The sequence below is a fragment of the Platichthys flesus genome, chromosome 14 (genome assembly GCF_949316205.1).
Source record: "Platichthys flesus chromosome 14, fPlaFle2.1, whole genome shotgun sequence".
Classification (NCBI taxonomy): domain Eukaryota; kingdom Metazoa; phylum Chordata; class Actinopteri; order Pleuronectiformes; family Pleuronectidae; genus Platichthys; species Platichthys flesus.
The window spans coordinates 20,977,631-20,998,279 of NC_084958.1; the positions used below are offsets into that span (position 1 = coordinate 20,977,631).

At 42.0% G+C, this 20,649-nt stretch overlaps 1 protein-coding gene across 1 annotated transcript in view; it reads right to left on the reverse strand.

The window, feature by feature from the left end:
- st6galnac3 (ST6 (alpha-N-acetyl-neuraminyl-2,3-beta-galactosyl-1,3)-N-acetylgalactosaminide alpha-2,6-sialyltransferase 3) overlaps positions 1-12,569 on the reverse strand; it is a 56,880-nt gene extending 44,311 nt beyond the window's left edge. The window contains exon 1 of the mRNA XM_062403859.1: positions 12,350-12,569. Coding sequence (XP_062259843.1) covers positions 12,350-12,367 — 18 coding nt within the window. The 5' untranslated portion in view covers positions 12,368-12,569. The remainder of the gene's footprint in view (positions 1-12,349) is intronic.
- Positions 12,570-20,649: the final 8,080 nt, after the last annotated feature.

Sequence of the window (20,649 nt, forward strand, 5' to 3'; positions counted from 1 at the left end):
ATATGATGATTTATTCTTTCTCTCACTGCAAAGCAAGTATCAGGTTTTGGACTCTTGCTCAAAGACAAACTGAAGACGTCACTTTGGTTTGTGGGAAACTGTGAAAGGTATTATCCTGAGATTTATTGATCAATCATTTATCAATAATCAGCTGTATTCAGATCCATATTAATTTGAGTAGTGATATTTATTCCACTGCAATTATCTCTTACTTATTTATGACTTAAAAAACCCTTGTGAGCAAATAAGCAAATCAATTAACAACGGCCCTCTGGAAATAATGGATTTGTATTTAATTGTCGCATCAGTGTGATAATTCTTGATCTGCCGGGTTTCTAATGTGATGGATTATTTTAATTCTGACATCTCAGTCTCTGAACAGTTCACATCGACAGATCTGGAACAAATGAATAACTCCTTACGCTGAATCCTTATGTCAGCTAATGCATGGACTTCACAGTGAGATTATCCTTGAGCTTCCCATATATTTGCAAAAATACATCAAAATTGCAATATGAATAGTATATATATATATATATATATATATATATATATATATATATATATATATATATATATACAATGATAGATCATTTGACTCTTAATCTTTCTTTCATTTCAATGGATTGTTAACTTCAGTTATGTGTTAGGAAGGAGGGATCAATTAGGACATAAACAAAGCTCCTTTCCTTTTCTTTTAGAAATAATAGATATTCATAAGTATGTCCTTGTTTTAAAAGTCCTTGCAATCAATTTGAATTGTGTCCTATAATGGGCAGCGTTTCCTTTCTCCAGCACAATAACAGAATCTGTCAAAGCTGCTGCCCTTGGTGAACGCTCCTTCTGTGGTGCCCCCCTTATCGCCGGTGACACATGAGAAGAAAATCCTTCAATCCAGGTCAAATAAGCACTAATCTGCTCTGTTGGCACGATTCAGAATCATTATGGTCCAGAGCATCATCTTAATGTGAAATCTGTTTGTTTTCATGCAGCTGAAACTCAAACAATAAGGAGGAAGCCACATTTGTCAACCATTCAAGTATCAGTGCTGCACATTACAGCCTTTATCAAATGGTGCAGATATGCAGTGTGTGTGTGTGTGTTTGTGTGTTTGTGTGTGTGTGTTTGGTGTGTGTGTGTGTCTGTGTCAGCACATGTGTGACCACGACAGACGAAAGCTTCCAAAACCCATTTGACTAATGCATATCTGATACCAAATGGTACATAATCCCCACAAGTACAACACTCTGCAATATTCTATTCTCCTTCAGAATCCAGCTCACTTTTTTGGGTGCATGGGGGGTATGGGGGTATCGAAGTGGCACCATATGTTCACAGACGCAGGAGCTTTGTACGCTCGGCTGCGTAGGATGATGCTCGCGCACTTGAGAAAGCGAAGAATTTGTCAAGAAGAGAAAAGAGAAAAAGTCTGTTGTCTGTGGCACTTTGGGAAGATGAGCGCCTGTGAGCCGACCTGTCAGACACAAAGCACACACAGACTTTTATCTTGACTGCCAGTTACTTAACACATTTGATTCTCCCGGGATAACGTTCTCTCAGATAACACAATGTGTGACCCACATAACCACCGGAAAGTACAATCCCCCAGGTTTATTCTGGATCTCTAAATGACAATTCCACTTCCTCCACTCATATTTGCCAAATAGATTACAGCAGAGATGCCTCGTAGCGAATCGCCCATTCACAGGAAATTAATTCTGCTATAAACTCAGGACAAGAACAGTTTAAGCTTTATCGTACTGTAATATCAGAGTTTTTAAGTGCCGGCTCTTACAGACGCAGATGGCCGACGGTCAGAAGAGACCGCACGGCTGGCAAAGGACGACGCTACTGTACAGTAATAAACCAGCTGCTCTTCATCCACCAGAGGTGTCTTCACTGGGCCACAAGTCAACATGGCAGACGACCAGTTTGCCAGAGAGATTTAAAGGAGACGAGTTCCAAATTTGTATTTACTGTAAAAGGTTTAAATGCTCTTTTGTGCATGTAACGCATCACCGTTCTCACATTGCTGCAGCTCCTCTTTTCAGCCTCTGTCTAAAACAATTGGTTTTAGCCCCGGTCTCTTTAAGCCCCCCCGATCAAGCCCAGTCTGCTCTAATTGACCAGCAGGTTTATTCTGAATCGTCTCAGGGTTCCGGCCAGAGCAGCCAAGAGGCGTGAAATATTGGCTGAAACAACAAGTCCTTTCAGGAGCTTTAGGATCAGTGTTTTCTGTAAAGGAGGAATTTGAACTGCATAAAAAAGTAGTACAAAACTAGTAAAACAATAAAAGACAATTGATTGAAAGGCTGCGGTTCATGTAATACAGAGCAGATACTGCACATTTAGTTTTTTTTATTTCAAAACTTTACAGCAGAATAACAATTGTTGTTGGGGGAGGGGGGGGGGGATATTGAACAGGGAAAATCCATTTCAATTTGCCAAATGCCGGAGCAGGATTACTGACATTTAACAGCTGATATTTCCCCTGAAACTCCCGGTTATCAGGCCGTAAGTCCGTAACAGAGCCCCGTCTCATTGGTAGTGATTACACATAGCACGACTGCTCACACAGAGAGATTTAAATATATATCACCAGAGTAAACTGCAGCGTCTTAAAGGCTTAGACATGAAAAACAGAGAGATGCATTCCATCATCTGCAAAACAGCGTCACCAATTTCCTTCTCCACTTGACTAAACAGTCTGAGTAGAGATTCTCCTGAAGCTGCTGTTTGTTAAACAAATGTGTCTGAATAAAGAAAGTCTTCCTGAAGGCAGCGTGAGACAGGAAGCAGACGTGACTCAGCAATAAATTGACTTTGTCCTGTTTGGAGCTCAGGCCTCAGAGAAGTGATGACTCAGATACCTCGAAGTCAAGGACACATTGTTCTGACTGGAGAGATTGTTTCTGTCTTCTTCGACTTCTGTGACTTCTAGAGACACTTTCAAGACACTTATTTCATTTTATTTTTTAGAACAAAAACACCTCTTGGTCTTTTCATTCAACAGAGGAGGAAGACGTGGGGGGGCAGAGGAGCGAGACAAACAAAGAAGTAAAGTTCACAAGCGGAAGAAGAAAGAGAAACGAAGGAGTTTGCAAACTGATCGACCTTTATCTGAAACTATTGTTCAAATAAATGAGTTTTACTCGACTAATCAACAGTTAGAGGGACACCCCAGATATTTAGTATTTTACTGACATAAAGAAAGGCCAGCAATACAAGTCGTGTATGAACAGCACATTAACATGCTCCCAAGATAATGATAATGCTGACAATGTTAACCATGCTCACTATTAGCATATTTTAATATGGCAATATTTGTTAATTAGCATGAAACGTAGTGTAGAGCTGAGGCTGATGGGAATAAAATTACACAAATAATCTGACATTAGAGAGAAAGAAATGTTTGCACAAAACTGCATAATAACCCAATCGTTGACCTCATATCGGCTCTGAAGGAAAAGTCAGAGAGCTCCACTGGTATTAGGATTAATCCACTGGGAGCCATCAACATCAGTTCAGTCCAATACAACCAAAAGTTGTTAAAATACTTCAGTCTGCATCAAAGTGGAAGAGAAACCAAAAGACCGACTCATTCCCGGACTCGGCCAAAAGGAAAGGTCAGAATTAAAGCTGAAGAGCCTCAGATATCTTGACCTTTGGGCACGTAGTTCATCAAGCTACAGAAATGTTCCCATAATGCAACTGGGTTGTGTTTTATTAGAACCATGTCTGCCTAGTAACTGCTGATGCCTTCATGTCTACGAAACCAAACCTCTCAACCTGAACCCGAGTTAGACCTCGACATAAGACCCCAGGAGAGCTTGAACTGTATCAATATATTATTATATTTCTAATACTGCTGGTTTAGCTGATTCTACTGTCACTGGTAGACAAACACAACCGCAACCAGTACAATTGAGGATGATTATTATATATTTACCCCTAATGAATTCAGCTTCGGGCCCCATAAAGGCTAGGTGCGGCCCTGCCAGGATTGTTGGTATACTTGTCACTGGTCCCTAATTAGATAGAAACATGTCTTTTCCCTAATGATGCATGTGGTGGAGCTGCACGGCCACAGACCTGGAGTCAGTGCAGCTGCAGCTCATAATTCTGCAGCTGCTGGAGCACTTCGGCCGGGGAAACCTTTCCCCATGGGGACAATAAAGTATATTTGATATGATTTGATTTGATTAATGATGAATCCCAGCACACGAGTCGACAAATCACTCCCGATGATAATGTGTCAGGATGAGATCAGAAGGCGTCGAGAGCCAAACACAAGAGAGAACATCTGTGGAGGACTTTTCATTTGAACCGCAACACGATGGTCGTCTGAATCATCTTTGGTCCGAGCTGGGGATATTTTCTTAGAGGTTTCCAATGAAAAACGTTGCGTTAATTTGGAAGCAAAGCTTTTGATTTCCCTTAATCCTTAGATGAGAGTGGGAGAGTTCTCTATGAGGGTTTGAATAACAGCATTATGAAACTGAAGAGTTTCCCCCCCCCCCCCATCCGCTGTGTTGCACACGTGTTCTCTCAGGAAAAAAAACGCACACTTTGCAGAATCTACTCTGCCTCTGTGGTGCTGCTGCACTGTTTTGGCAAGTTCAATGTGTTTTGTGTGGGTCAGGGTCCGGGGAGGTGGAAGCAGTGTCAGCGTCGAACAACACAAACAAAAACAACAACAAACACCTGCGGCCGTCAGGGAGAGGAATAAGATGCCAAAGTGTGAATGTGGAGCGACGGCACCATCACGTAGAGCAGCACACCAGGTGACTCACAGCAGCACAGGCTCCTCTCTAAACAACAGCGGGCTCGCCGAGCAGATACAAAATCACCCAGAGTGCACTGTGGCATTTTGAACAGCTGCTCAGTCCCTTTTATTTTCATTATGAACACAACAACACAAAGTTCCAGGGCACAGGCGAGCATCAAAGCAGATAGGGGGGGGGGGGGGGATTATATTCCATGAAAAAAAATGACCGCACTTTATTTAATGCCCTCACTTAACCGCCAGGCTCTATTTGCGTCTGTCAACCTCTTCAGTTCACAGAGGCAATCAGACTCCCGGTGCCGGCCCCCCGAGCGCTGCCAGGCGTCCACCGGGGGGGTAATAACACTGGCACTGAAACCTTTTATTACATGGCTTGGTCAAGAGCCCTCAGGACGGGGCCTCAGGACGGGGCCCACACTAGGACCACACCTAGATCCCACTGAGCACGTCACCGACTCTATATCACAACCTGACACTTCAATACAGAGAGAGGAGAGGAGAGTGGATCAAAGCCCCGGGTATTCGTCAGGGATATCTGATGCTGTGTTTGTCGTCTGCAGTTTTTGCGACGGGGATGAAAATAAATCCAAACATGTCAAGGCAGTGAATCAAAGTGGAGAAGCCGGTCCGGAGGGAGCCGGCGCGGCAGAGTTTGCAGTGGAACAACACTAATGCAATTACGGGGATTTTCTGCCTGCTCACAGGCTTCGGTTCAAGGGCGGAGTGCGGAACGCTCCAGGCGAGCTGCGCTAGAGATTCAGCCGTGAGTCGGGGAAACAACCAGGAGCCTCGCTGTCTGGAAGAGCTGAGTGAGGAAATGCATAACAGGTTAGAGCAGGGATCCAGGATGTTCTGCGATTCTGATGCGTCCCTGCCTGGATGGAATTGGACTTTGGCTCAAAAATTCATTCCTGAGAGACGACAGAGATGGGAAGATGTGACCGAGACGCTCCACAACAGGATTTAAAAAAAAATGTGATACTAAAAACTGAGGCTCCAGAGAAAGAGTTCACCTTCCCCCCTGGCCGAGACGAGGAGCTGAAAGGACACGGCCCGGTGCATCCAAACAAGCTCTCCTCCAGCTCCAGACAATTCAGTGTGGACACGGAGCAAACACTTGAAACCGTTGCTTCAAGTTTACGCCCAGTAATCCCAGTGACTCTTGACACCTCCTGCTGCCCCTTTTGATTCTGTACGACTTATTTTCACAGCATTTCTAAACCCCATCCGAGTCTACGGAGAGCAGAACTCCTTATCAAACATGGCCTCTGCAGCCTGCTCCCTCTCTGCTGGGGCTTTGGATCACCCCGGTGCCAACCGAGCAGTAAGGCCTTGCCAGGAGTACATCAAGCTCTCGGGCCTTGCCAAGTTTACAATGTGCAGGGGGAGGACTTGCCAAATGTAATCCAGCAATGGTGCAAACCCCTCAAATGAGTCCAACTGGCCGGGAGCTGTGTGACTCTGTAAATATTTCATGTGAGGAAATCAAAACAAACCGGGAACATAAACGCTTGTAAAAGTCAGAATGTGTGATGGCGGGTCCTGAGAGTGCAACAGGGAGGAAAGGATTGAGCCGGATATATTTCATACAAAGTCTTAGTTTATATAGTGGAGTATTTTCTTTTAGAATGCAGTAATATTACTACTCTCTTCTCTATGATACAAAAAAGTAAATTAAAATGTAAACGCATAGAAAATGAACCGTCTGTATTTCGATTAAAGCAGCAACCAGAAAATATGTTCATCATCAATTCATCTGCAGATGACTTTCTCAATTCAAGTCCTTTTGATTTGGAATACAACATATTAGAGATTAGAGAAGATGCTCTTTATAATTTACTAGAGGCAGAGAAGACACCTTTATTACTTTCTCTGAGGAACAATCCAAAATAATAAAATGCTGTTCTCTGTTCCTTACGTTTGAGAAACAGTTTATTAATTATGATTTTAAAAGGTGTAAAGCAAATCAAGTACATGAAAACTCTATGTTCTAAACTTACCTCTTCTTTACATCTCTGTCAACCAATCATCATTTGTTTCAGACTCAACAAGACATCTGAAGATCTAATGAGCATTTCCCATGAGTCCCCAACTCCACCACAACCCAAACACACAGACAAGTGGTTCAACGGGGCGTCAGCCTACATCTCATTAAACACAGACTAACCAACCACAGGTCACTCCGTCATACATACGCCCTGTGAGGTCCATCCGGTGTTTGTCATCTCCGCGCTGCAGTCGGTTGGCAAATCGCCTCCTGGATCAAGTTCCAGGTTTGATCCACATGCTCGTCAAGGCCGGATGAGGCCATCTGACCAACAGCGATCTGCCGCCTTGGCAGCTCTGGCTTGCAGATTGCCGTGAAGGCCCTCAGGCAGCCCGTCAGTCTTTATCTACAAGTAGGAGTTCACATCGCAGCGGAGAGTGAGGTGTAAAAGAGGCCAGCCTTAATCCTGAAAGGGCGGGTGACCTTTTAATCCCTGAAGAAGAAGCACCGCGAGAGGCTGAACGTGTGTACAAACAGGTGAAGCTCAAAACAAACACTGAGGCCGCCTCGTTATCTAATTATCATCCTTCCAAACAGATGGATACACACTCAGGATAACACGAGAGCCAGGAGAATGTGGTGCTGGAGGAAAAGTTCGACTGTATTTCTTTCTGTTTGGACACTTCACAGAGATTGAAGATCATTTGGAAGCAGAGTTGTACAATTAATGAAATGATTAAGACAAATATTCTTCTGTTTCCAAAACATGAGCAGAGATGATGCTCTGATGAAAGACAAATTAATCTTCAACTTAACTCAGATTCATTGGTTTCACCTTCTAATCAGGTTTTGCTTTATCATATTTATAACTATCACATAGTGATGTTTGACAAGACATCACTATGGGCTCTATGAAAAATAAAAACATCATCTTTTTGTTCCAGTTCTTTTCACCAAAACCAGAAAGTCAAGTTGAATAGTTTGGTTTGTTTGTTTAGTCAAACATCAGGGCTGGTACACAACATCAAACAATATTGATAACGTCTCTTAAGTTGTAAAAAGTTTAATTTATTACTTTAGTGGAAGTTGAGTTTAAAAATAGTTTGGACGCCAAAGGACTTGAGAAGACAATTAAAAAAAGCAAGTGTTTACTTCGATGGACGACTAACAACTCTCGTCTTGCATCAGTATTGATTCTGTCCCTCTGGCTCTGGACTAATCTGAGCATAACATGTTGACATCGCTATAAAAAGATCTTGTTGGAATGCGACAGTACAGTAAAAAAAATAAGAGCAATTTCCCCAGTTGTTTATTTGTGGCCGCTGACATGTAATTTGATTCCGCTGACCAGGACTGCAATTACAGAGTGGAGCTTAATTTGTAGGTTGCCATATCAGCTCTTTCATTAAACTCTGGTTTGTCTCTACTTTGTATTTTGTCCAAATCGGGGTCCAAACAGTTGACAGGCCGCGAGCACATGATCCAACCAACCAGGATTAGTGAGCACCTGAACAATCCAACCTAAAACACATCGTGGGATCAAGTCCAGCCTTAAGTCCTCCCAGATGTTGACCACATTCCCAGTGTGACTGAAGGGGTCAGCCCTCTGGCCCAGTTCCTACCTCCACGGTGGATTAATGCCAGATCTGAAGGGAGGTTATCAGCCCTGGTTACCACTATAAATACACTAACCCTTCGCACAAGCTTGTGTGTGAATGTGGCTACACAACAGATGTAGGTTACATTACCATGACAAAGCAGCTGCACGCTCAAATGGTACCCTGTTGGCTCAGAGGCTTTAAAGAATTGATCGCCGCAGCCGAGCAAAAGACAAAGACTTTCTTAGCATTGTTTTCATCTGCGGCTGCTTCCAGCAAAAGAGCCATAAATACCCAGTGTACACTACATACTGTGCAACCACACAGCCGACACACAAACAGTTAGCAACCAGCTGGAGAACACAGTGGGGAATAATACATCAACTTGCTTCTACTGCCCCCAAATGGCCAAAGCAACAAAACTCCAACTTGAAAACCATAGAGGTAATTTGTCCTCAAGCACGACTCAGTTATTTGGTTGTGTTACTCAAGTCGTACAAAGTAGTAGTATTTAGTTTACTTTGTAGATGTGGCCTTCGTCTTTGAACCTTGGATGTGATTGACATCCTGAGCAACAGGAACACAGAAATGGTCGGTAAAGAGACCTACAGGGTTGGTAAAAACTTTCTGGATTTTTTGACAGTTCACTGGCCCAATGATGCAACACACACCTCGATGTGTTAATCAACATCCATCAGCTCCACCTCCAACATGCTCCGCTATGCAACACTCACCATTGTTCTGAAGTAAACAGAGAAGCCAGAGAGTTTGGAATGAGCCAGAAACCAAAAGACAAACAACACCAACAACGAAACTCTACCACCACTAGTGTTTTATTAGTGTAATTGCAGCACGTCTCACACACACACACACACCTGCGCACAACTGTGAATGCTCGCCCTGTGCACACCTATGATGTAGCTTTAACATAGAAGCAGGAATTTGGGCTTTAGACTCGATACAGACCTCTATTCCTCACTCCTGCACAGTAACTTTGTAAAAAAAATCTTAAAACTCTTTTGAGACTTTAAAACTATGGATTCTCTCATTTCTCATGTAAACCTCGGTGAACAGGGTCAAACAGATAAAGGGGCACAAAGGGAAATCTGAGAGGGGATGTGATGAAAACCAGCTTATTCAACATCCTGTCCGTGCTTTCTCTAAAACTGTGGCAGGGCACTTTTTATCAGTGGCTCTTCTGCTGTAACACAATCACAGGGAACAACGAGGTATTCAAAGAGGTGCCATTCATCCCCGGGACTCTAAACAACCGGGACACTCACCGCATTCCCCCATAGCCGTGACCGACCCTCAGGAATGACTGTGTCTTTGGGTAAACATGCATGAATTAATCAGAAATCCTCTTTGTGTGTATGAGTTTGTGTTGTGTGCGCTCTCTGCTCCTGTGAACCTGTGTGAACCCGGCACAGAGACTCTGGCCTTGTTCTGCCATGTGTGGTTACGGGAGAAACAGACTTATGATGAGAAGCGATGGAGGAGCTCATCCTGAACAATGACGCCGGCCGCAGCCTTTTCCAGCTCGAGCTCAGATCCTAACGCACGAGCAGCCGCCAATTAAAACACAAGCTAACAAACAGGGGGAACCTGCAAGTCGGGCATCCCTCTGCTGGCCTCTATCTCTCCAATTAAAGACGTCAGACTCAGAGGCAGAGATCGAGCAAAGCTTCTCTCAGTGTCGTGAATTATACAAAAGCAGGTTGGTGAGTTCATAGAACTGAATAACTTCTCATATAACTGATAAATATTGAGATTAAGTCAGAGAAAATACAACTTTGTGAATAAAAGAAAATCCCTGATGCCAAAGTTCAGTGTTTGAAACACATAATGATTTAAGTTAGTTCAGGGAGCAGTTTATAAATTGTGCCTTGAGTTGGGGGATGAAGAGTAAAGTCAAAGTCATCAGCACATACTTTAACAATTCATTACTGGTACAGAGACTTATTCCAGCTGACAAGAATCTAGAAGATGCAGAAGAGAAACCACAGCGATGTGACTGAAATGCTAACGATTCCGTGGTTTTGTCCACAAGGAAGAACCAGAAACACAAGACAGCTTTTCCACATTGAGATGTCCCTTTCACTACAGAGCTCAACTCTGTAGCTGAAATAATCTAAATATAAAGGTCACCGATCAAAAGAAAGTTCAGTTTATGATTTGCATATGTAAAGAATATATTCATGATATCTGCAGATAAAAATAACTTTTATCCTCAACAATCCAGCATTATTTTTGGCCCAAAGGGGGAAAAAGAAAGCAGCTTCACAAGTTTAAAAAAATCATCCTGTCAAAGTGAAACGTTGAAACGAGGCAGAACCTGAAAGTCCAGTCACACTGTGATCTGTTCATCCTCGACACCGGCTCACCTCACGTGTTCTGAAGGAACCTGAGAGACTCTCAGCAGCTCAGATGGAAACTTCAAAGTCTTTAGCTAAGTATTTTTTTCAGTAGTTTGAGCAACAAACCAGTTTCTCATTTTGAAATTAAGCTGCTTTCCTCTGTTTTGTATCACTATAAATGTTATATACTTGTTTTTATACAGTGACAGACAAACTGTTTGTACCCAGGAGACCTGTTTAACAATTTACTGACATGTAATTGAGAAATCGTTCGACAGATTAATGGATAATGACGATGGAGTGTTTTGTGTCACGTATAATAAACTGCACATCTGGCTTTGGCAGCGTGTGTGGATGTCAACATCTGTTGATCTGTAAAATACCTCAATTAAATGAAGTGAAAACAGAGAGAGGAAGAGGAGGAGGGTGGGAGTCAGCATGAGGAACTTCACATTAACTTTCTCCTCATGTGTGAACACACACAGTGAAACAAGAAAGTAATTTAAAATCGTTCTATTATATCATCTTCAGCTGATTTTCAGTTTCTCAGTTTGAAACAGTGCTGCTCCTCTCGTATCACTTTAAATCTAATACATTTGTTTTTGTAATGTCGATCAGACATAACAAACTATCTGAAGATTTCAACTTTTCCCTTTTTTGACATTATTAATGAAAAAGAAGTGACGGATTATTCGACAGATGTAGGAAATAGTTGCAGCTGGTGATGAGCTACACAACTGAGGAACTTTTCATTAACTTTCTCCTCATGTGTGAACACACACAGTGAAGTAAGAAAGTACATTGAAATCATTTAATTCATAGAAAAGATTATTACATCATCATTATTTTTTGGTTTTAGAGACAAAACTGTTTCTCAGACACTTTTTTCTACTCTTATGTTTTGTTTCTGTTGATCAGATGAAACAAACTATTTGAACATTGAACTTGAACCTAATGGAATTCCGGAGACATTCCTTCACTATGTTATGACATTTAATCTTGGAAATCCATAAATTATTCAACAAATAAACTGATCATAAAGGTAGTTGTTAGTTGCAGCTGCAGCTAATCCAACATTGTGTGTTTAATGTAGGGCACATCTGGCAGAATGTGTGTACGCCCACATCTGTAAATCTGTACATTAGCCAAAGCAAAGAGGAGGAGAGAGGGAGTCGGTGTGAGGGACTCTTCAGTAACTTTCTCCTCATCTGTGAACACGCCTCTGCAGGATTGTTAAAACTCCTGACACCATATCAACACCTGAACACGTCATGAAGGATGCTGGCCTGCATCTGCAAACACAAACATGGGCTGAATGCACAGCACACACCAGGCCCAGCTCCCCCTGTCTGACATCTCCTCTGCACAGACACACACATTAAACCACACAATCAGGGTGAAAGCAGGAGAACAGCCAGAGAAGCAGAGGGAGGGTTGGTTTCCTCCAGGAGCAGCAGCATCATCCAGCTGCTCCGCTTCTGTCTGCTTCTCCTCCTCACATCTGTCTCAGTCTGACCACGTCAACACCTCCTCTCCTCCTCCTCTCCTCCTCCTGTTCTCCTCCCGTTGTCCACACACATGAGGGTTAGACACAGAGAGAGAGAGAGAGAGATCCACTCACCTTCCACAACCAGGCCATTCTTATTTCTATGCAAACAATGGTGGACCGCTGTGGGTTCCTCAGCTTCTCCCCCCACCAGCAGCACCACCACCACCACCCCGAGAAAACCACACCGATCACCGCGTCCGTCTCCTCACGCACGGAGTCATGCGCGCCCCGCAGGAAGACACGCGGATGCGGGCAGCGGAGATGCGGTGATCGGCTCCATGGATGTCGGTGAGTCCCGTTATTCGTCGCCTCTCTCGGGATTTTTTTTTTTTTCTCCTCGGGTGGAGAAGCCGGGACCAGGAGCGACGCTGCAACGCTACTGGCCGGCACAGGGCTCAGTCCCGCCCCCTCCCAGTCACATGACCGCCGCTGGTTTCCTCCTAGCTCCAGCCTCTTCATCACGTCAGCGAGTTGGAGATGGTTCATCAACACAACGTGCTTCATCTGTGTTCTACTGGTTTATTGAAGTTACAGTGTGGAAAGTGAACAGGAAGGAATCTGAAGCTCTTCAGTTGAGAAGGTTTACAAATATTGATATTATTATAATAGTGTTCATCATCATCATCTTCATCATAACTATATTGGTATGGCACTTTTCAATACAAGTAAGAAAATGCGTAACAACAAACAGTATGAAACTCAAACAATGATAATGATAATAATGATAATGATACAAGTAAAATCATTAGACATAACATGGTAAAAACTTTTTTATAAAGACTTCTCCTAAGAAATAAGATGAAAATAATTTTGCTCATGTAAACTCCTCAGACAAAATTCAACAGTTGATATTTTTGTTACAATAAAGTACTTTTTTGGGCACGAAAAAAACTTTAAAACACAATAATCAAAATCAAAATAGATTGTGGACTTTCTTTTTGCTAACTCACAGTCTCTGCATAGCTGAGCAGCATTATCTTTTATTTTGAAAAGATGATAGTGTGGTAGTGTAGCCATCTGATGAACTTATTACTTTCTTTAGCTCAATGTTTGGTCTCCACCAACTCCTGAAGGAGATGTTAACATTAGCTGGTTGCTCACTGTGCCACTCTGCTATTGGTCATAAGCACGTAAATGTTCCAAATACAAATAATAAACAAAAGTTCACATATGAGCTTTTGAGTTTATGTTTCTCAAACTCACTCATTCTGTATTAATAGAACAACTTTGTTCTTCATCTGGAGATGAGTTTGCTCTGATACAACATTCAGTCTCTTTTTGCTCCGTTTTTGGTCTCTACCAACTCCTGAGGGAGTAAAAAGCTCTTGAGCAGCTGAATGCTCCTGTTTTTATACATCTCTAAATCATCCGCAATGTTTGTGCAGACCACAAATAAAACAACAACCCCATAACCCAACATAACCATATAGTACCAGTGAAGTAACCTTATAAATCCATAAAAGTCACAATCGCTGTTTGGCCATCTTTTCTCTCAGTATAATACTTTTCTTCTGTGCTTGCGGGACGTCAGCTCTGTTTTTATTAATGAATCCTGTTGGAGAATATTGATGTTATCTTCTCCTGTGGGGAGACGGTGTGCAGAGATATGAGTTCGGCTCAGATTTACTGTCTGATTCCACCCAGTGCTGGAGTCACCTGAATACAGAGAGTGGACAGAACAGAAAAATAATGTTGTGACTCTAAGAGTTGAATTCTGGGCTGGAATTGTGAAACTATATTGAATGATGAAATGAGCCTAATTAGTTATTTCTATCAGTCTACACATTTATTGTTTTATTGTTTCTTTCATATCTGGCCCTATACTGTGTTTTTCAAACTGGTTTAGGTTTAATTTAAAAATAAATCAATACAAATTTGCTCAATCTGATCTCATATGCTGCATAAGGATATGTTTTTCTGTTCAGTAAAGTAAAAAAGCCAAATACCAATACTACATTAGCTGAAGTACTTAAATCAACAATAGAGCAGTTTTAGTCTATTATTCTTAATTTGAACGCACGTGAGGATAATAACATTTATCTGTGGCGTAAATAAACAAGAATAAATATGAGATTGATTTTTTTATTGCCTTTTCAGCGTTGTGTTAAATTACACATTCACATAGTTTGCTTTAATTCAGCTCATCCACCAACACAGGGTTGCATATCATTCAATCCCTACTTTTATATTTTTGAGTACTAATGAATATATAAATGTGATTCTTATGTTATTATCAGATTGTTGTTTATTTCACCTGCTTTTTCCAGAAATTCAAAGTAATTCAAATTAATCTATTATCTCACCTGAAAAGAAGGAGTAAATAAAGTTTACTGTTCCCACTCAGTGAAATACTTTTCTACTCTTCCATTAGTTTAGCTGCTGCGTCTCCTCAGTGTGATTCTCAGACGCTTGATGAATACGAGCCTCGGACTAGAGGCCACCTTCAGGGTGAGAGCAGGGATTCAGCCGCTGTCTCACGCTCTGCGGGGGAAATCTCATTCTGACGACTGAATCCAATCCACCTTTTACACCGTGTGTCCTTGGATTGTGTCAGAAACTAGAGCAGCCGGAGGAAACTGGAGCCGTCGCAGTTTGGACGTCCAAGCACGACACAGGGAGAATCCAGGGGAGAGGATCAGGTTCAGAGAAGCGTTAAAGTGTGGAGCAAACCGTGGAGCCGCTGTGAGCTGAGTTTTAATGACTTTCTTGTACTTTATAATATTTTATCGCCCCTCGTATAATATTCCCATAACGGTCCTGAAGAGAATACTACAGATCCCATATTGTGCCTTTACTATCTGCTTTACTGCAGCTTGGTGTAGTTTCTCTCCACGATTCATAACAGGTCTGCAAATGTTATTTTTCTAAGCAATAACAAGCGTCTGCATGACATTTTTTACACAAAAACATGATTTAAAATACATTTTCAATCTTATTCTTATGATACACATCTTAATACAGAGGAGCTGCAGCACATTCAATTAGCCGATGAAATATGAAGAGACCTGGTCCTTATTATTTTCTGAGTTTATTGGTCAAATCCCATGTTGCAGTTGCATTAAAAGCTATTGCACATAGAGTTCAACTAGTTCTACATTGACAAAGGGAAGTGAACTCTATGAAGCAGATTTATATGTTTCCATCCTTCCATCCATCTAAATATACATCAATACATCCATCCATCCAAATAAACATTCATCCATCCATCCAAATACACATTCATCCATCCATCTAAAAATACATCAATACATCCAAACATACATTCATCCATTCTTCACCACCTCTAGCTCTGAATCTCACCACTCAAGTAAATTAGATTGAAAGTGATTGTGAACAGAGGACTAGACTTTGACTCTTGGACCCCAGTGGGAAGAAGAACACAGTGGAAGAAGTCCGATGAGAAATCGATTCAAATGTGTGAGACAAGTACACAACAGCCTGAGTCCGGCCACATACACAACCACACGTTGTATTTCACTTTGACCTGCTTCTATCGCAGGTATTTGGAGGAATGATTTAGTTTATGATATTTATTGTAATTCTACAGTATTTCTACAGAAACTTATGAGAAAAAGAAAATGTGCAAACATCCCGTTTGTGTTCTTGTCATTTTTCCGGCGCTGCCTTTGTGTCTGTGCTGCCGGAGCGAGGAGCTGTGATTAAGTTCAGCTGCAGCCAGATGACACGGCACCTTGTGTCAAAAGGAATTTTCCAAGACGTCAGTCGTGTTTGCAAATGAAAGAAACCAATCTGAATTTTTCATATTCCAAAAATATTTGAGGTACACCAACTGTAATTACTGAGACACAAACAAGCTTGAATCCAATGAGGTGCTAACATGTGCTGGTGGAGGAGAGGCACACACACACACACACACACACACACACAGTAAACAAGTGACCACAGGCAGCTGGCACGCCTCACTCCTTCTGATTAGCTGTCGGCTCATTGATTTGGGAAACGGGTCCTCTCGACAAATAAATGGCTCTTTTTGGGGTTATCACCAAATTCTCCCTCTTTCTCTCTCGCCCTCCCTTAGACTCTCTTCTTTAAAAGCTTTTCAGAAGAAAAAAAGAGTAATCCTCAAACTCTGAGTTTGCCACAGCAGGGATTAAACTCTCGGTGGAGCATTGAAAGTCGAGGTCGTCTGCATAGCGTGCATCTGGAACGACCTTAGGAAGATGAAGAGCCTGTGGATGAGACTCTCTAACCTGTTGGAATCTGATAAGGTGAAATCCTGAGGAGAGAAGAAGAAGGAAACACGACGCCTGTGAGATAAAACACGATTCTCGTTCCTGTGTCAGATGGAAGATCTAATGACAGACAGGTTTACATCAGGTGCATCCATCAATCAACAGAATTTGAGCGTGTTCTTCAAAAATCAGACGCCAATCTCAAAACAAGATTTATACTAAAAACTTATGATATACAATATATACTTTATACTAGTATTTAACTACTGTAGGTTAACGATATACAATATATACTTTATACTAGTATTTAATTAGGGTTAACTAGTTAACTTATAGATTTGGGAGCAGGGAAACGACATGACCACACCCCTGATCACATGTGGTTTTTTGATCCTCTCTTCATCCTCTCATCTTCCTCATCCCCCCCTCTATCTCCTCCTTCATCCCTCGGTGCAAACATCCATCATGTCTCACCAGGTGCCGTCCGGGGCCCTGGACTCACATCTGAGACGTTTCCATCGCACTGAATCTGCCTTCATCTTCCGCACGGAGCAGCCAATCAGACGACTTCCTTCACCTTCAGCCGTCCTCTCCACATCCTTTCTTCTGTCCTCTCCACCCAATGTGTCCACTTCAATTAAAACCTGTAAATTACTTTTTCATTGTGCCGCTGCCTGTGGATCATTCACCTTGAATCGTCACGAGCAACTTCACAAAACTAATGTCGACACCAAAAAGTGTAAAATCTTTAGTGTCCATTAGATACAAAGATGAGACAACTTTGACCTGCAGGTGGCGCTACAGAAAAATACACTGTATTTGCAAAGCAACTTTTGCACAAGAAATGCAGCTCAAAGTGCTTATTCATTAAAATATGGATAAAATAACAGAGATTTATCCTCAGGGGACAATGAATGTCTGCATGGAATTTCATATGCGTTGATTGATGATTTTTATTTATGGATTAGCAGTAAGACTGAGATATTTCTATTTCCATTAAAATCTGGAGCAGCTAAAACACTTAATAATCCACAGTCCCTTCTTCACACGTACACTTTGAGACGGTTTTGTCGACACTTCTTCAAAACCCAGAAGAACCTTCACGGGACGAGCAAATGAACTCATCAGAAGTGTCTCTGCTTTGTCGTTTCACCGAGCCGCCGCTGAACGACTGATGAATAATTACCTGCAGAGATGAGAGACCAGGATCTGAACACAGTGCGGAGGAAGAAACGTTCCCTTGGAAATGTTTTATCCCTCTCCGATGAAAAGTGTGAAAACGAAATAGCTCAAAGACCAAAGGTTCAAACTGTAATTGCATTTTTTTTTTACAACTGCCGTGTCTTTTTGTAGATGTTAACAATGTGAGTGAGGACAGAAACACAGAGACTTTTTATAATACATAAGGCTGCTCGGAGGAGCACGGATTTTCAGGCTCACCTCATTTATCACAGCGTTTGATAGAGAACAGTGCAGAGCAGTGAGGATTCAGCTCAGACGTTTTTACCTCTGAGCCTTTGTGTAGAAACCCTGGGCGCCACGCAGAGAGGCAGGGCTCTGACTCCAGGTTCAGAGCAGCTGGGCGCCTTTTGTTTGAAGGTCAGCATTGGTCTGGTTCAGAGGCCTGAGACATGATGTCCTCTCTGCTCCCTGAAACAGTGCTCCTCCGCTGTGAGACGCCGACACAGAGACGCCGGTGAAGGCTCCCAGCTGACGGAGGAACGTGGCTTCTCATTGTCCGTGAAGATGGGGGGGAATATATTCATCTGAATTTATAAGAATCATGTTTTCTTTACCCGTTATATTTAAATACTTTATATTTACACTGGGAGTACGTCCTGGACAAACTAAACACCTTTTGAGTTTTTATGAAAAGGGAAGGTTACCTATTCACCACTAGATGTCACTAAATCCCACACCCTGCACCTTTAATATGCAATATGAACCTTAACATCTGTGTCACTTGGCCGTTTGAGCAGTGTGCACCATTACCGGCCTCGGGAAACTTCAGATGTCACAGTCACGAGTTGAGGGTGCGGTGCAGTGATGGAGTCCTTAATGATGAGGGCAGCAGCACACTGTCCTCATGGCTTGAAGGTTTGGTCCTGAGGGAGCTGGGAGAGTTTGTGTGGAGCTGTCGGAAGCAGCTCACAATCTGCTTCAGCACATGACGTTATTTCACACGTGAATTCAAACGTTTAACTTTTCTCTCTCAAAAAGATGAGTGAGATGTGATGTGATGACAGTGGGAGGAGTTAAAACAATTAATACCAGTTCAAACGGCGTCCATATAGATCTCAAACAACCAGTGAACTGTACGTCAATCTTAGATAAACCTGCAGGAATCATATATAAAAGTGTAACCCACAGATTATTTGAATGTGACTCCTGTTAATAAATTCAATGATCATCTGTTAAAGAATCATTCAGGGTTTAGCTGTGGAAACAGTGTTGCTGGGACACAGGTATCCTCTCACTGCACTGGTCACATCCCATGGCCTCCAGCTACAGAAGCAGCGGCTGAGCTCCTGTCCCATGATCCTCTCTGCTTCCCAGGGAGGCTCACGAGGATGAATCATCCGACTCCATGTGACAGATGTGTCTCCCCTGCTGCTGAGAGGAAGCGTAAATGAAAATCTAATTACCACGTGTCCTTGGACGTGGTGTCATTTTTTTAATGCATGTAAGGGGTCGTGTTAAAACTCACGATTCATTTATATTCATGTTGTAAGTTGAACTATGACTGACATATGTAATCTGCCGGAGTGTCGGTCCTCGGGTTAAGAATCTAATTTTCCTCTTTCATTTGCCCTCAGGGAGCTTTGAGGTCATTTGATTCTCTCTTTCTGACAGAACTTGTGCTTTAATACATTTCAGTGATTATCACAGAGTTGATGGGAGACAAAGAATGGTTTAGTAAATGGTTTTGTATTTATAAAGTGATTTTCTAGTCTTGATGTCCACTCAAAGCGCTTTACAGTACAGTTTTACATTCACCCATTCACACACACATTTATACAGTGCATATATTCGCAGCACTTTGTTATTCTATGGGGGGGGCATTCAGGGTTCAGCATCTCGCCCAATGACACTTCAGCATGCAGATGGGTCAGACTGGGGATCGAACTGCCGACCGTCAGGTTGGATGACGACCACTCTACCCCTAAACCACAGCCGCCCTGTGTCACATGATCAGGTGTCACTTTTTTATTTAATAAAAAAAGGTGAATATTTTAAGGGGAATAGAGTTGGAATGTGTAACTTATCCTTTAAATGCAGGGTTTGCTGTTACTCAGCTATAAACTATTGCTAGAACTTTTTATATAGTATTTAAATATTTATATAGTTGGATTGTGAGGTTTACGACCCCAGTATATATTTGTATTCCTTATTTACTTCACTCTAATTTTATATTTTCACATTTAGATATGTATTGACAGAACGAGATAACATAAGGAAATTTATTATATAGAATTTTATTTCCTTGATAACGTTCTAAATACGACAATTAAGCCTTTGTGTCTTCACATTTACTTGATTGAGTTCATGTTGGGTTTGAATTCAATCATGTTGTATTATTTGACTCTTTTCTTATACTTTATTTTTTTTTCACCGTGCAGCACTTTGCTCAGTCGTCTGTTTTAAATAAATAAATCGACTTGAAAAAAAATCGATATTTTCTTTGTGCCAGGTTTGTCAGAGTTAATCAGACATCTGACCAGCAGCCTCCGCCCCGTCAGCAGAAAGTGGAGAAGCTGATGGATGAAACCGTCTCCACGCTGACGGGAGGTAGATGGTGAATTCCCTGGAAACAAACTTTTCTCCAAAACCAGAGTTGGGCTGAAAAATCTCCACCGCGGCTGCAGAAGGTGAAAAATAAAAAAAACTAATAATAACCACAAACCGGGTAAAACGTTGAACATGGATCTGTTCCATGAACTTTTATAAAAAAAAAAAAAAAACTTCCCACCAAACTCATGAGTAATCTCCACATTCTCACCCGGCCCTGCAGTGGTTGGGTGAAACATTTATTAAGTGATGGTCTGCCTGTGGTTTGGCTGCAGCCCCCTTTGGCCAGGACTGATCCCCTGTGTTCTGTGTTGAGAGATAACAAGAGGGTGACAGGAAGGAGGAGAGGAAGAGGAGGAAGAGGAGGAGGAGAAATGGGTTGAGGCTTTT